We start from the raw sequence: 16654 nt of genomic DNA on the forward strand, positions 1-16654 counted from the left end.
GAATCAGGAAAATGCAAGTGAAGCTATGTTACAAATGTGCAACCAATAAGAATCTATCTATCTATCTATCTATCTATCTATCTATCTATCTATCTATCTCTTTAGGAATATATAGAAATATTTATAGGAATATATGTATATTCTTGTTTATGTAAATATGATATTTGAAGCAGAAGTTACTAGCCACAAACTTGTCTAAGAAATATGCAAAGTTCACATATTTTGGTTGCTTCCAAACGTAGAACAAACCACACTGAACCAATAAAAATGAGTAGTTTATTTATTTATCTATTTAATTTACTAAATATTTACTGCCATTCATCTGAGGATCACAGGGCAGCTGACAGGTTTGAATTTTCTTGCCCACAAGTTACTGTTTTTCTCAAACATATTATGCGGTTGCCCTAAACCATTAGTCTTAAGAGGGGAAATGTCCAGTAGAAATGTTAGAATGCAGCATAGTAGCCTTGGGAGGGGGTGGGAGTTGCTCTGAAAACCAGATATTCATCTTTTAATAAATAAAAAATATTATCTGTTTTATGTTGACCAGTTGTTGGCGGCTGACCACATTATTTGCAAGACACTGTGTATTGTTTGTATATTGGCTGCCTGCCAGAACATCTCTGAGGTGTGATATCTATACAACAATCTGCAATCACTCGTGCAATTGCTGTAGCGGCATCTGCATGGTGTCAGGAGCAGCGATGGCCCCAGGTTACTCATCTCTCATGATTTTAGGTTTACAACGTGCTTCACTGCTCTACATCATGGGTGGTATCATTTCACAGCTTTATTAGTGGAGATATTTCTGTAAGTCTTTCCCTTCTGTAACTATCAACACCTTTCCCCTACAGAACTTGGTTTAACAAAAGTTATCACATCACCTGCCCTCTCTTGTTATCTGTGACTAGTATACCGATAATTCTCTATACGAAGCCCTGAGGCTTTTGTTCAGCAACAGAATCCAGAAATGAGCAAGAGAAAATAAACATAAGATATTAGTGTTATTTTCACCTAAGGATTCTAACAAAATCATCTTAGCCCAGTCATGCAGCCAATACAAAATGCCCTGGTAAAAATGCTTTGCTAAAAGCTGTTAGCGTCTGGATTCAGCTAAGTAGGTGTGTTAATGGGAGCCAGTGCAATGGGTCCTGCTATAGGGCAACAGGACTCCCTGCTTTCCTTCCTTTGCGTTGCTCCCCAGTTGGCTCTGGGGATATGGAGAAACACCACAACAGTGCATAAGGGCAGAAGAGGAGACCGTCCCATTGGGCAAGCTGAAATTTTTACATTGATAGAACTATCAGAAGAGCACATCACATTGCTCCTGTTATTCTAATAGCACATTGTTGAACATATATCAAGGCAAGTGTACTCTAAACACACTTATATATGCAAGTATACTCAAATGAACACAATACCAAAATCGTTTAAGTTTCAAACAGTGCATTGGATGTGAACTTTATCACTTACTTGATCTCTTCCTGATTTATGTGATGTCATATGGCGTTCAAGTTGTGTTCTATATGCAAACGTGTAACTGCATAAGGAGCAACTAAAGTTATCTTCATTTTTTTCATGGCGATATTTAATGTGTTCTTTCAGAGAGGTAAAGCGTTTGTACCCTCTGTCACAGTAAGGGCATGTAAGCAGCTGGGAAAATGCATCTGGCGTGCCTGAAGAAGAATAAGGAAACATTTTAGGGGACTAATTGTTGCAGCATAGTGAATCAGTACATTTAGGGCAACATCCAAAACCATCCACATGAAAATCCACTTGCACAATGGGACTCTTGGTTTTTCTCCCCTCCCTCCAGTTCAACATACACCTCAACCTGAAGAGCAGATTTGGGACTGCACGGGGGAAGGAAAAGCCCTGTTGTGTAGGTGGATGCCTGCTTGCACTGCCCTGACTCTTTCTTTAAGGATATAAATTGTAAATGGATATCTAACAAGTTCTGAATTTCTTAGGATAGCCTTGATGAATGGTGAAATGACCCAATAGCAATGGGAAAGGAAATTCTACACCCACACTGACGCATACCCTACTATACCACAAATGCTATTTTGTACATATCCAGTCAGAAGTCCTAATTACTTTAATGATGCTTACTCCCAGGTACATGGGTACAGGATCACTCTGAGTTCCTTTAAAAACTGACTAAAAGCTTCCAAGTCACTCACCATAGCTCTTCAACTGTTCATTTTCATATTTTGATCAGGGCTAACTCACTGGCTACTTTTCCCAGTAGTGATGTATGGAAGTGAGAGCTGGACCATAAAGAAGGCTGATCGCCGAAGAATTGATGCTTTTGAATTATGGTGCTGGAGGAGACCCTTGAGAGTCCCATGGACCGCAAGAAGATCAAACGCATCCATTCTTAAGGAAATTAGCCCTGAGTGCTCACTGGAAGGAAAGATCGTGAAGCTGAGGTTCCAATACTTTGGCCACCTCATGAGAAGAAAAGACTCCCTGGAAAAGACCCTAATGTTGGGAAAGATTGAGGGCACAAGGAGAAGGGGATGACAGAGGATGAGATGGTTGGACAGTGTTCTCGAAGCTACAAACATGAGTCTGACCAAACTGCGGGAGGTAGTGGAAGACAGAAGTGCCTGGCGTGCTCTGGTCCATGGGGTCACGAAGAGTCGGAGACGACTAAACAACAAGAACAACAACTCACAATAACTTTGTGGGGGTTTTACCGAACACTTATAATTTCTTTATAAAAGAATACAAACTGGCTACTAATACTAGTAAAGCTAGCCAACCCTTTAAAAAGTAGTTTTATTTTGAAGATATTTCACAGTGGTTAATACTAAGGTTTTTTTATGGAGTGCCATAAAAAGGCACTTCCTTTTAATTTGGAATTTACTGCTGTAAATTAACATCACATAAAATTTCAAAAGCATTTAATATATGGTTCATTCCATATCAAGTGATCCAACTTTTTTACCTCATGTCATCCAATTTTCTTAATATTGTGTACTTGTTGAATGATCAAAACCAAATTTAAATCTAAATTTTTAATTTTTCATCTCATCCCATTTTTGACTTATGAGGGTTTGAAATTTCAAAAAATTGAACTCAAAAACAGGATGAGATGAAAAATTAAAATTTTCCATTTAAACTTAGTTTTGATCATTCAACAAGTGTACAAAATATTGAGAAAATTGGATGACATGAGGTAAAAAAGTTGGATCACTTGATATGGAATGACCCATACAATAGACACCGTAAAGTATAGTTTGGCAGGGACCTTATCCAAAGGATTACAATGAGACATAGTGGAAATCTGAGATCAGATTACTTGACTTCCCCAGTCCCCAGCCCTTAAAAGAAGCCATGGGGACAGGGAGCTCTGATTTTGATCAGAACCGTGGCATTTGAGGAAGTATTTAGCCCTGGAGTACCCAGTACAGTAGCCTTGGGCATCACAATGCCTCCAGACATCATTCATGGTGGCTGAGCCCCTCCGCACCTTCCAATGTGCTAGACAGAGAAGAGCAGGCCTCCACCTGCCCAACGCTCTTCCCTTCCTTTCCCTCAAAATGCCCCAGAGCCCTAGGTAGGGCCAGACACATTTTCATAGAAAAGGAAGAGCCCATGCTGCAGCTTGCAGACACCAGCAAAAACGCTTTCAGGAAAGAAAAAGAAGGGGGACCCTACCGCTGACTTGTAAGTTTGGAAGATTCGATGTGTGTTTTGCTTTTTCCTTGGTGGATGTTTGGGATGGGTGGATTTGTGTGTGTGCGTGTTCAGTGGGGTGATTAGGGCTTGTCTTCTGCCTGCCCTTTTTAAATACAGGGGGTTACCTGCCCTCAGCCAGTGTGGTGTAGTGGTTAAGAGCAATAGACTCGTAATCTGGTGAACGGGGTTTGCGTCTCCGCTCCTCCACATGCAGTTGCTGCGTGACCTTGGGCCAGTCACACTTCTCTGAAGTCTCTCAGCCCCACTCACCTCACAGAGTGTTTGTTGTGGGGGAGGAAGGGAAAGGAGAATGTTAGCCGCTTTGAGACTCCTGAAGGGGAGTGATAAAGTGGGATATCAAATCCAAAACTCCTCTTCTTCTTCTTCTTCTCCTCCTCATTCTCCTCATAACTTTAACTCCCTGAAGCTGCTGCACTGTGTGAGTGTGTGTGTGTGTTTCCTTTCTTAAAAAATGAGCTCCACAGGAGCTAGTTCAGTCAAGAAAATGGTGTGGGGAAACACTCCCTTCCCAGTGCCACACTCCAATTAACTTTGGATGCCTTCCTGTGGCTGCGTTAAAAGAAAAAATTAAAGGTTCTCCGGTATTGCATATGATTTGGTCTTAAGGAGGACATGAAAAAGGGGGAAAGAGGAAGTGCAGATGGGAGAGGCTGTTCTATTTTCCACATTGGGCATTGCTCTTTGAATTCCTACTTTTCAGCAAAGATCCTTCTCACCAGCATCGGCTTGTAGGGCCACTTCCACCTTATTCTGCCCTATGCAACCGTTACTCTTTCCACCACTGCTTTTAAGTCCATGCTCCCTATTGAAACCCTGCAGTTTCTTACACCCTGCACAATCCTGGCACTAAACATTTCAACAATAATGCCTGAGAGGACCAGTCCTGCCCCTGTAAATATATGTCAGTTACAGTGGCATTTAGCTTAACCCTAATGACTAGTAAGTAAATCAGATTTGAATTATAACAGTATTAATATATGGAGAATATGAGAAACACACAGGATATCCTAATGATAAATAAAATTTTAACACAAAGGTTATATTTTGGATTTTGACTGCATTTTAAAGCCTATGGTTTTTTTCTGTAGAAATGCCATCATTCATACTTTTTATTTCAAAATGGAAGCCAACGTATACAGTGCTTGCTTCCAATAACACCATTTTACAAATTACAGAAAACAGAAGTAATATTAACCATTTTCATCCTGGCCACTGGCTTCTGGTGTTCCTTGTCTTTGATCCTCCTCAGGTGCTTCAGGGTAGATAACTGCTGTATCGTCTTGTTGCAGAAATTCTTCAACATTAGGGTCATGATTTTGTTCATTTTCTGCATCAGAATCACATTCATCTTCTTTTACTAGAAGTAAAAGACAATTTGTGAAGAATGAGAGAATTTCAATAACAGATATTAGAATTCAGCTTTCATTTTTAAAGGAGAGACATGTCACAGTCTTCATAACTATGGAGAGAAGCTTGAAAACATGCGGACAATGATATAAAAGTCTGGGCCAAAGTCTGCATGCTGGAACAAATAACTCTTTATTTCTCCCTTTTTGGTCACTCCATTTAAAATACTGCCAAGGCTTGAAGCAGCATCATGGTAGCTGCAGCAGCTCTTGAAGAGAACTACAATGCCATATAGGAGTTCTTGAAGGGAACTAGCCATGTTCCTAGCCATAGAATGCCTTAAGTCTGTGCGGCTGAAAATGATGGAGGGAGTCTGGGGGAAAAGGGCTCCCTTTTGCTTCCTGTGATGCCACTGCTTCCAAACCACTGCCAACGGCAAGGTAAGGGGAGAAAGCATGTTGCCGGGATGGCGGCAATAGCTTTGAAACTTGCAGGAACGTAGTAACTGGTGGTGGTTTGGTGACATCTTTCTGAACTCTTGGGATTTTTCATGAGAACACAGAAAAATCCTGACATGCCAGAGGAAAGCCCCTGGTCTTTCGCTCACCACTACATCCTTGGTATCTCATTCCCTGCTTACCTTCCCTTTAACGCAGGCCTCCAGCTCCTATACAAATCTTTGTAACTCAGTTATAGGAGAGAAGGCCTTAGCAGTGTAGAAATAGTTCATGCAACTCGCAAACTGGAGTTCATGATATTATTATGTTATTTGCATATAAAGCTCCACACTCTCTGCAACCTGAGCTAATTTGGCAAGTCTTACTCCATATGCCTCCTGATCTAAAAGAGGACTACCTCCTTCTCCATGGGCCCTCTCCACCCGAGATTAGGCCCATGGTTTTTTTTCTGTCCTGGCACACTGCTTATAAAACTCCCTTCTGAAAGAAAGCCTGCAAGATACAATCCATAAGGAATGTTAGAACAAAGGTAAATAGTTTTTTGTTCTGCCAGGCCTGTAGAATGTTGATTTTAATTCTGACTGCTGGGTGTATTGTTAATTTTAAATATTGCTGCTACTGGCTGGTTTATTTTTAAACTCTTCTTTGAAAAAGCAGGAAGAGAAACAAAACTGTAAAAAACAAACACACCCATGAAAGATGCTAAAAAGACATGTTGCATACACACCCCCCCCTTGCCTTTTCAAAAATGGCCAACCTCACTTTTTCAATGTTTGAAATCCTCAGTTTAGAGCACTGGAAGAAGAAACAGCAACAATCTAGCAGCTCCAATTACCTGTATAGAGTCTATTTAAAAGGCACTCTTTGGCATCACAGTACAAAATGTATATTCATGCATGCAGCACTTCCTTTTCATAGCTAAGTATGGGAAGTACAGCATGTGTAGGAGTTTGTACTGTGGTAGAGAAATTTCTGTTTCTTTTTGCTTACTTCCTTATTTTTTTTATCCTTTTAACACTTCAGTAATTGCATTTTCAAATACATCTCTATATCCCCAGAATATTAACAAGAGCTTGCAGTATGAATAATAATTATGGGAGACAACACGCCCTACAGAGGTGTACGTCGCTCACCCAGAGTTAGGATATAGTGCCAATTTAAAACTCCATGCGAAGAATCATTATTTTCCATACAATTAAAATAAGGCAACTACAGTAAATAAAACATCCTTGGCATATTGTGGCTCATTATATATAAGCTAATTTTACATACATTGTTAAGCATAAAATGTAATATTAAGGTTTTATGGCTAATAGTATTACCTCAGCTGGGACCCATCATAATGCTCTGTTGTGATCTTGCAACAGACCAGAAGTAAATTGTTCATCCATTGCTCTTGTTCCCTGAACCAAAAAGCAGCTAAGAGGCTGCAGAGGCACTGCAGTCAGTGGAAGGGATTGCTTTGCATAATTTACTAGCAACACCTCAAAACGGCTCTAATGGGAGTCTAAGCCAGTCATCTTCACTAGTCATACTTCAGGCTTCATGTGCAGACAGAAAGACCAAAAGGGTGAGGGGTGGCAGAGAAAGATGAATAATAGCCTTCCTCAAGAACACGCACTGTTATGTAAACCTCAATGATATGCTAAGTACCACAAACACAAATGAAGGAATTTGGTGACAAATACCTGTACATCCAGATTCATCTGCTTGAGCTTCAGGCCCCAGGATTTCCTTTGCTTCTTTACTAGCTAAAATAGGACAAGAAGAGAAGTGAAGTTTAGACTTTTACATAATCCAGAAACCCTCATTTGCTTAAAACAGCTTTTCGTCTCTTGCCATCAGAGAAATGCACACCCTTAGACACCAGCACCACGGTAAGCAGAAATTTTCAGTTACACAACAGAAAGCAAACAGACTACAGCAACGAGCTAGAATTCATAAGTCTTGGTTCACTTTCTAGCCACTCTCTCTCACCAGGCTATTGCAAAAGGTACCATTTCTGGTGCTTCCTGCAAAAGTCCAATTGGAAGGGACCCTTGCTCTGCAGATTTGGGAAGCCCAGACAATTATGTTATTTGAACATGGATAAGACATTCTGCTGCATATTTAATCATGGTTGCCTCTTTTGCATAAATAAGATGTATGTTGTGTAAAAATGCTCTGAGCATATTATTAACAACAGTACATGTTAGAAACTCTCTCCAATGTCCAAATTCAAGGAACAATATGTTTATTTACTATAGTAGTAAAAAAAACAATTAAAGGCAAATGTGGCATAATAGTATAAAATTAGAACATGTAATCAGAACGTTTATCAATAGATTTACTAGCCCTGATTAACGTTCTTGTAAGAGTTAAGTACAGTACAGAAATGAAAATACTATGCAATGTTGCTACTAAGCAAGAGCAGCAAACAGATGATGCATTTTCCAATCACTTATTCTGCTATATACCAGTCCTGTACTGACTGCTAAGCTGCATCCAACCAAGGCATACTCAGACATACAAGACTATTGGTTCAGTGGGTCTACTCTAAATATCACTTAGCTGGGTACAAACTGTATTTATTTATATCTCACTTTTCAAAGGTAATTTCTGGTGGAGTTCCCAATATAAATAAAACTGTATAGAGACAGATATATATATATATATATATATATATATATATATATATATATATATATAAATATAGATATAGATAAAAATCCAACAATCCAATATCAGCAAGCAAACTATCAGGTAAAAATCCGAACAAATTTTAGAAGAATTGTGGATCATTTTAAAAAACAGTTTCATATCTATTTTAAAAATATAAGCAGAAAATTTGAACCAGGGATATTAAACCCCATTAAAAGCCTGCACAAACCGCATTATGCTTTCCTGGCATCCAACTACAGTGCTGTTTCTGCCTACTGTTGATTAGGTTTAATTTATGGACTTGTAATGTTTATGTCTTACAAGGTTAGCTTGTTGTACTGAGCCATACGTAACTTGCCCTGGGACCACATGGTGTAGGGTGGGCTGCAAATGCAAAATCAATAAATATAGTGATATATTAATTCTCTTCTGTCAGTACTAATTAACAGGCTTGCTGCTATATTTTGAATAATCTTGAAAGGCAACCTTGGTGCACTGAAGTTATCCATCTAGATCAGGGGTCTGCAACCCGCGGCTCCAGAGCCGCATGTAGCTCTTTTACACCTTTGCCGCGGCTCTGGGGCGGATACTAGCGAGGGGAGGAGGCGCATTGTGCGCCCCGACACTCCCCACTGTGGCGGGCGCTGTACTGGCTGTGACGCCGCATGGGGGCGGTGCGTGCATTAGTCACGCACTGTCCCGACGTCACCTTCCCGCCCGCCCGCCCGCCCGCTACATTGTAAGGGGCATGTACGCTGGTCACTGCATTGAAAGGGGGCATGTATGCTGGTCACTGTTTTGAAGGGGAGTGAAGAACACACACACACAAAAAGGTAACTTGTTAATTTAACGTTTATTTCTATGAGGAGGAGTAATTCTGAGGGGTCAAACAAAGAAATAATAAAAAAGTGACAAAAAATTTATTTTTATAATGACGAGTTTTGCGGCTCCCAGTTTTTTTTCCCTTCGGAAACGGATCCAAGTGGCTCTTTTTGTCTTAAAGGGTGCAGATCCCTGATCTAGATGTTATCAGGGCCTTGATAACTTTGGCCAGCTTTCATTTCTGTAATTTTTCTTTCTTAAAATATTGATAGTGGATTTGGAAGTTGATGGCCAAAACAGAATCTACATACACAGGAGATTCCATGTGTGCTCTCAAAGCATGGCCTTCAATTACGTGAGACACTGCCCCACTATTTATACTTTGTGTATGAGTTTAGAAAGTATCTAGAAAACTGTGCTAGGATCTGTAGGAAAGACCTTGGGCTTGCAGCTGATGCCATTTAGAAGATTCCTCCTAAAGAATTCACAACATGCCTCTGTAAATAGCTCTAACTTAGCCCTGGAAATAAAATTAGGTTTAAATTCAAATGTGAACATGACCCTGGAGAATGTGAATTATTCCTGGGTATACTCTACTTCATTTAAGAAGTTCTACCTTCTTCATGGGAGGATGACCTAACAAGCACACACAACCTTTCAAGCAGCAGACTTTAGTTAAGTACTGCTTTATTCACACAAGTACAAATACAGAGATGTGCAGATAGGTCATCAGACTATTCCCAAGGGATAGATTTAAGCTAATTTATTATGTACAAACCAAATGTTTGCCTCCGATATCTATCTATCTATCTATCTATCTATCTATCTATCTATCTATCATCTATCTCATGCTTCCTCCTGTTACCCCTCCTGCCAATAAACCAGATTTCAAAAATTAAAACTAGAAATATGTAGTAGCAAAAGAAAAATTGCAATCCTTCAATCTAGCTGTCCATTTCTTAAAACTGAGAAACGTCATATAACAAGAGACTGGGTTGTTGCTTTATTCCACAGAAGGTGGTTCAAGGAACTTCAAAGCCTTGACCTATGGTACTCAGATCTAATGCATTTCCTGTTTCTTCAGAAGAGAGGTGAAACGTCTGTAACACCAAATATTTTAAGTATTTCAGATGATACAAAATTTATTCAACTGGGTTGATGATGTGAGAAGCTGAGAGAGTAAAGGCATGGGCTCAGAGAAGTGTATCACAAGAATAGAATTCTAGGAGTGTATTACTTTTTCTGATTGGCATTCTCTGGTAGTAAAGTTGGGAGATTGCAGTGAGATCTAACAGAAGTAACAGACTAGTTGAAACTAACAACATGTACTCTAGCTATCTTTTTGTAGTATCATCACAAAAAAGGTTACTTCATAGAGGCACGTGAGTGTCTTCCTGTTGCAAAGTAATTAAAAATTGCTCATTTCCTCTGCTGGAACAGAAAAAAGCATTTAGGAAAGGAATCTTAAGGAGTTTGTGGAAGTCAGAATTCAATACTGCTGAAGCAAACAAACAGAATGGTCAGCAGGCTTGCAGAGATTGATATCTAACTTTGCAAAAGTTAAATTGTTATAATAGGGATAAAAGATCTTGAACATAGTTGGCCTTCATGTTTCTTTAAGTACCAAAGAAGACCTCATTGTGCTGGGAGAAAAAATCAACAAGGTAGTCAAGATCTGAACAACATGAGCACGACTTAAATGCAGAAGAAAATGCATTTAGACCACCCCCCAACACTCCCAGCTTTGACAATCATTTGAGATTTCATAAACCAGAAAAGACACAGCATGCTACATGGCCATGGCAACTTGGCATCCCATTGAAAAAGAACTCCATGGCTGGTTGGGTGGGGAATAAAGGCAAAGAGCCTAGGAGCATAATAAGTTCTTATGTTTGATCATTACTGGTAGGTGTCAGAGTAAGAAGCTGAGGAAACAGAAAAAGTTGAGTCTCAAGATCTAGCAAAGCCCTATTGCAACATCCCAGTGAACTGGTAAGGACCAAGAAGCTTTTGAGCCCAAGTAAATAGTGATTAAGGCTACACACGTTTTCATGTGAGCAAAATTCCATGCAACCTGACAAATTAAACTCATGATAAGGGGCATATGAAAGCAAAAAATGTCTACAGAAAGACACATAGGGCTTTTAATGAAAGAAACTACAGAATGAAGTATGGTAATACTTAATTGAAAGCAACCAAAATTTGAACAGTGGACAGATTTTGCTCAGACACCTGTTTTCAAAACCAAGGAGGAAAGTGTTGGTGCAAGTAAAAAATAGGTATATAGAAAGGAGAATTCCCTAGATGCCAAAATCCAGATTTGGGGGCAAATACTCTTTGGTGAGATAAGCCCTGCAGAGATTTAAATTCACAAAACATGCAGCAAAGTAAAGTGTGGAGATAGACCTTTAAAATACGCTGTTGTGAGTTCCAAAACTTCCCTCTTCTCCCAGCAAAGCAAAAGACCAAAAGTCTAGTAAGTTAAACATTTGTTTACTTACAAACTCTTCAACATGTGCTTTTCCATACAGCATTCAAAAAAAGTTGCACAGGAAGTCAAACCTGACTTAATTACAATCGTGAAAATTCTTAAATTATTGGAACTGAAGGAGGAACTGAAGAGCGGCTTGTGAAAGCCATGTGGCTAAGCCAGAACAACCAGCTTAGACATCTTCACATGGTGAGTTCATCAGGTACACTGAGAGAACGATAAGCTTAATTGCCCATTTCCTCCTAAGGTAAGCAGCCGTGATGCTGCTAAGCCTGACAGGACAGCTTATTCTATGGTATTAAACCCTTTATGCATTAATTAGACCTAAAGCATGTTGGTCATATAAGGCTGGTTGTCCCACAGAAAAAAACCTGAAAACTTTACTAGTCCTGCTACTTCTGAACACAACTGGTACTATTAACCCAACCCCAGCTCACAAGTCAATGGGTGTGGGCACTTCATTTACATGGTAGAATGAGTGGCACAAGTCTCTTCTCTCTGCCATACAGGTAACTTCTTGTATGAAGCAGGAACTCTATCAGCACTAGGTCAAATAGGGTGGGGGAGATGATCTACCTGAAACAGGGCCAAAAATAACTGTTATTTGAGCTAGCAGTCAACAACTGTTCCCTTTTGTTTCATTTTTATGCAGAATACAGTCATTTCAGTACTGTGCAATTTTGTAAAAAGTTAATATATTGCTATGTTTGCAAGGTCTTTTTAGGTAGAGACACTGATGATGACACATACCTTCATCTTCCCAGCAACTGTTTGCACTTCCTTCTCTTTCACTGCGTTCTGGTAATACTGTATGGTCTTTTGGCAAGTCATCATCTGGCACGCTGTTATCACAATCTGCTGCATCTGGTATACTTTCCTCTTCAACAATGTGCAATTTGTCTTCGTCATCTGAATCAGAATTTGTTTCTACGACGTTATTGTAATTGGTAACTGCAGAGAAACAAAACGAAAGATCAGTGTAACTATGCTGTTTAGTAACTTTTGGTTTCCAATGTGTACTGACAATCTGCTCTATTTGCTGACTTAAGAGGGCAGGTCTCAATTCCAGACAGGCAGCAGAATACTATAGTAATCCATGGTAAAACACATTCTGCCCATGTTCAGAGGCAGCTCCCCCTTTGAGGTGACTCAGATCAAGACCTGTAACTATGGCAGTTCTATTAAAAAAATATGCAACGGCAAGGAATCTACAGCAGCTCCTACAGTATAATTCAGTATCATTCTAAGTGTATATTACTACAAAGCTAGTAATGTATAATACTATGGTTTGTTGTTGATGACCTGTGACCAGTCTCCATTGCTCTTAAACCTTGTTCCAGGATGGCAACAGCCATGAGTGGCACTGCCCAAGAGGCTTGGGGACGATGCAGGCAGCTCTCAGTGTGACTTCAGTTAGAATATTGTTGTTCCATGTCAGCTACATATTTGCACTAACAATCAGATTATGTTAATAATGGCTAAGAGCTTTTTAGAAATCAAGTAGCAGAGAGCTAGATATCTCAACACAAACTGCTGCATAGCAGTTGCATCGTATGCCTCCTCTAAATGTATGCTATTTTGGCTTCCATGATGGAAGAAAGAATTTAAAATTAGTGAATAAAGTTCTAAAAAGAATCAACCCGTTGGTCCCATTTCAAATTATTTTCAGCAAATTTCTTGTTGGCTTTTATTTTTCATATGCATATGACACGGCTACTTGCATTAACTAGGTAATTTTAATTTGATTATACCACCCATGGGCAATAGGGATGTATCTGAATGCTTGAGGGAACAAAAAACAAATTAGATAAACTTAGAACCCAGATCCCCCTAAGCGAACCCCCCCCCCCATAGTGAGCATGCTCAGAGGGTACGCAATGCTGACCAGGAAGGAAAGGAAAGAGAAGTGCTAAAAACCAGAGGGGATGGAGTATTGTGTAAAGACACTGCTGACTGGCCGGGACACTGAACAGGAGCACCCCACACGGCAATGTTTCCTTCAAAGTCAACTTGTAAAGGGTATTAGTCTAGTTTTGAACCATCAAGCTAATACTGTTACAGTTCTACCACACATTAACCTTTACAAGTATTTATTAAGGATTTCTGCTTCAATAACCAGAAGTAAAGCTGTTTACCATACCAATCTACAAAGCTAGAGGCTACCGCTTCCTTAAACATAGTACTGCATGTCCCCCCTCCATCCCTTTGGTAACACACGAGCACAAACAGCACTTTTGATCCATCAGACATAGCTCCTCCTTCAGCATATGAAACCATGTCTATGGTTTCACCTATAGCTAAGATTTTTTGATGGTTGCCTGCTTCTCAGAATGAAAGATTAATTATGTAGGAGATCCAGTTATATCTTCCGTCTTTTACCAACCAACCAACCAACCAACCAACCACACACACACACACACACACCCCTTTAGGGAAGCTGAACTGAATTGGCACACATTGGTACTGTATTTGATTTGAATAACGGTGCCAGAGGAAGGGTGCATAGTACTTTTTAGGGACGCAGGTGGCACTGTGGTCTAAACCTCTTGGGCTTGTATTGCTCTGTCCCTGCTCCTGCCAACCTCGCAGTTCGAAAGCACACCAGTGCAAGTAGATAAATAGGTACCGCTGTGGCAGGAAGGTAGACATTTCAGTGCGCTCTGGCTTCCATCACAGTGTTTCGTTGCGCCAGAAGCAGTTTAGTCATGCTGGGCACATAACCCTGAAAGCTGTCTGTGGACAAACACCAGTTTCCTCGGCCTAAAAGGTGAGATGAGTGCTGCAAACCCATAGTCGCCTTTGACTGGACTTAACTGTCCAGGGGTCCTTTATCTTTTTTTAAAAAAAACACACCTTTGCATTGTATTTTTCTTACAGTACCCATTTGTTCTTATCTAAAAGCATCTCTGAAACTGCTGTTAGCCGCGTAGAAATGATTTTGATTGGGAATGGTATACCGTACAGCATTAGAAGAAAGTGTGAGACACCCCCCCCCCCAAGTGCTACAGCTCTGAGCAAATTCAGAGCCCCCGTCCATGCTTTCTGAAGTGAAAATAAAAACATTGGGAGATCCAATCATGGTTCTCATGCAAAACATGCCTAGAGAGACCAGTCAAATCTCATCAGTTGGTTGGTGAGCAAATAAAAATTGTAAGTTATTTTTAGTCATTATTGAAGACTGTCAACGTACTGTCAGCAGATGGAATATTACATGTAGCATCACTGGATGTAGCTGGTTATAATAAAATATATGTTTATGATCATGTCTTTGTGGTGGTATAACTCCTACCACTCCTTCTCCCACCTCCCCTCCAAAAAATCCCTAAATTATATTTATCAAGCATAAGGGTGCCTTATTCATAGTCTTTCCCATATATAAATATGGGCACACCTTTTGAAAAAACAGGGGCTAAGAGACAATTGTGAGCCTGGCACATGAAGTCTGCCCTCTTAATCCTATCAATTTCCAAGAGTAAAGAAATATACAAGGGAGAGAAAATTGTACGGCTGAAAACGAGCAGCTCATCAACGCTCAAAAAATTATCTCACAGGCCCAGTGAGTCATCAGCAGAGACTAGGAGTTAAAGCAGGATGCAGAGCAAATGAATGCTGTCAGTTCTAACATGCAATGATACAAGTAAATACAAGGACCATAGGGGAAGCAAACATTCACCTTTGCCCCCAGAACACCAGTTATTTGACCTGGGTGGAAGTTATATCCTTCCCCCAAAATCGGACAAATACTCACAACCTGAGCATGTGGAGCTACAGTGAGGGGGAGGGAAGTATTTGATCCCATGCTAAATTTGCCTGTTTGCCCTCTGACGAAGAAATGACCAGTCCATAATTTTAATGGTAGGTTTACTGTAGCTGTGAAAGACAGAATAACAACAGGAAAACCCCCAGAAACCCAGAAGACAAAAGTCAGAGATTGATGTGCATTATAATGAGTAAAATAAGTATTTGATCCCTTTGCAAAAGATGACTTAGTACTTGCTGGCAAACCCCTTGTTGGCAATTACAGGGGTCAGACATTTCTTGTAGGTGGCCACCAGGTTTGCACACATCTCAGGAGGTATTTTGTCCCACTCCTCTTTGCAGATCCTTTCCAAGCCAGTAAGATTTCGAGGCTGACGTGTAGCTAATCGAACCTTCAGCTCCCTCCACAGATTTTTGATGGGATTAAGGTCTGGAGACTGGCTAGACCACTCCAGGACCTTAATGTGCTTCTTCTTGAGCCACTCCTTTGTTGCCTTGGCCGTGTGTTCTGGGTCATTGTCATGCTGTAATACCCATCCTCAACCCATTTACAATGCCCTGGCTGAGGGAAGGAGGTGCTCACTCAAGATTTGACAATACATGGTTCCGTCCATCATCCCTTCGATGTGGTGAAGGTGTCCTGTCCCCTTAGCAGAAAAACACCCCCAAAGCATACTATGCCCCCCTCCATGTTTGATGGTGGGGATGGTGTTCTTGGGGTTGTAGGCAGCATTCCTCCTCCTCCAAACATGGCGAGTTGAGTTGATGCCAAAGAGCTCGATTTTGGTCTCATCTGACCACAGCACTTTCACCCAGTTCTCCTCTGGGTCATTCAGATGTGCACTGGCAAACTGCAGATGAGCCTGTACATGTGCTAGCTTGAGCAAGGGGACCTTGCGGGCTCTGCAAGATCTCAGTCCTTCACAGCGTAGTGTGTTACCAACTGTTTTCATGGTGACTATGGTCCCAGCTTCCCTGAGATCACTGACGATTTCCCCCCTTGTAGTTCTCCTGATCATTGCAACTCCACGAGATGAGATCTTGCATGGAGCCCCAGACCGAGGGAGGTTGACAGTTATTTTGTGTTTCTTCCATTTGCGAATTATTGCACCAGCTGTTGTCACCTTCTCACCAAGCTGCTTGGCAATAGTCTTGTAGCCCAGTCCAGCCTTGTGCAGGTCTACAATCTTGCCCCTGACATCCTTGGACAGCTCTTTGGTCTTGGTCATGGTGGCTGCTTTGGAATCTGCTGGACTGATTGCTTCTGTCGACAGGGGTCTTTTGTACAGGTACTGTAACGAGCTAGGATTACAGGTAAGACCTCTCCCTTACAGCAGCTGCTTCTAATCTCATCTCGTTACATACAGTGAAGATACCAGGTAGCCTGGCATCTGGCTGGTTGATAGGGGATCAAATACTTATTTCACTC

General features: G+C 40.7%; 1 protein-coding gene across 2 annotated transcripts in view; it reads right to left on the reverse strand.

Annotated features, from left to right (window-relative positions):
* The window catches only part of ZEB1 (zinc finger E-box binding homeobox 1), a 79981-nt gene that overhangs the window by 13202 nt on the left and 50125 nt on the right, over positions 1-16654 (reverse strand). For both annotated transcript variants that reach the window (XM_080975274.1, XM_080975275.1), the window contains exons 2-5: positions 12217-12417; positions 7202-7264; positions 4904-5065; positions 1474-1676 (exon numbers count right to left, since the gene is read on the reverse strand). In XM_080975274.1, coding sequence (XP_080831400.1) covers positions 1474-1676; positions 4904-5065; positions 7202-7264; positions 12217-12417 — 629 coding nt within the window. The remainder of the gene's footprint in view (positions 1-1473; positions 1677-4903; positions 5066-7201; positions 7265-12216; positions 12418-16654) is intronic.

This window comes from Podarcis pityusensis (genome assembly GCF_964106645.2).
Source record: "Podarcis pityusensis genome assembly, chromosome: 12".
NCBI lineage: Eukaryota > Metazoa > Chordata > Lepidosauria > Squamata > Lacertidae > Podarcis > Podarcis pityusensis.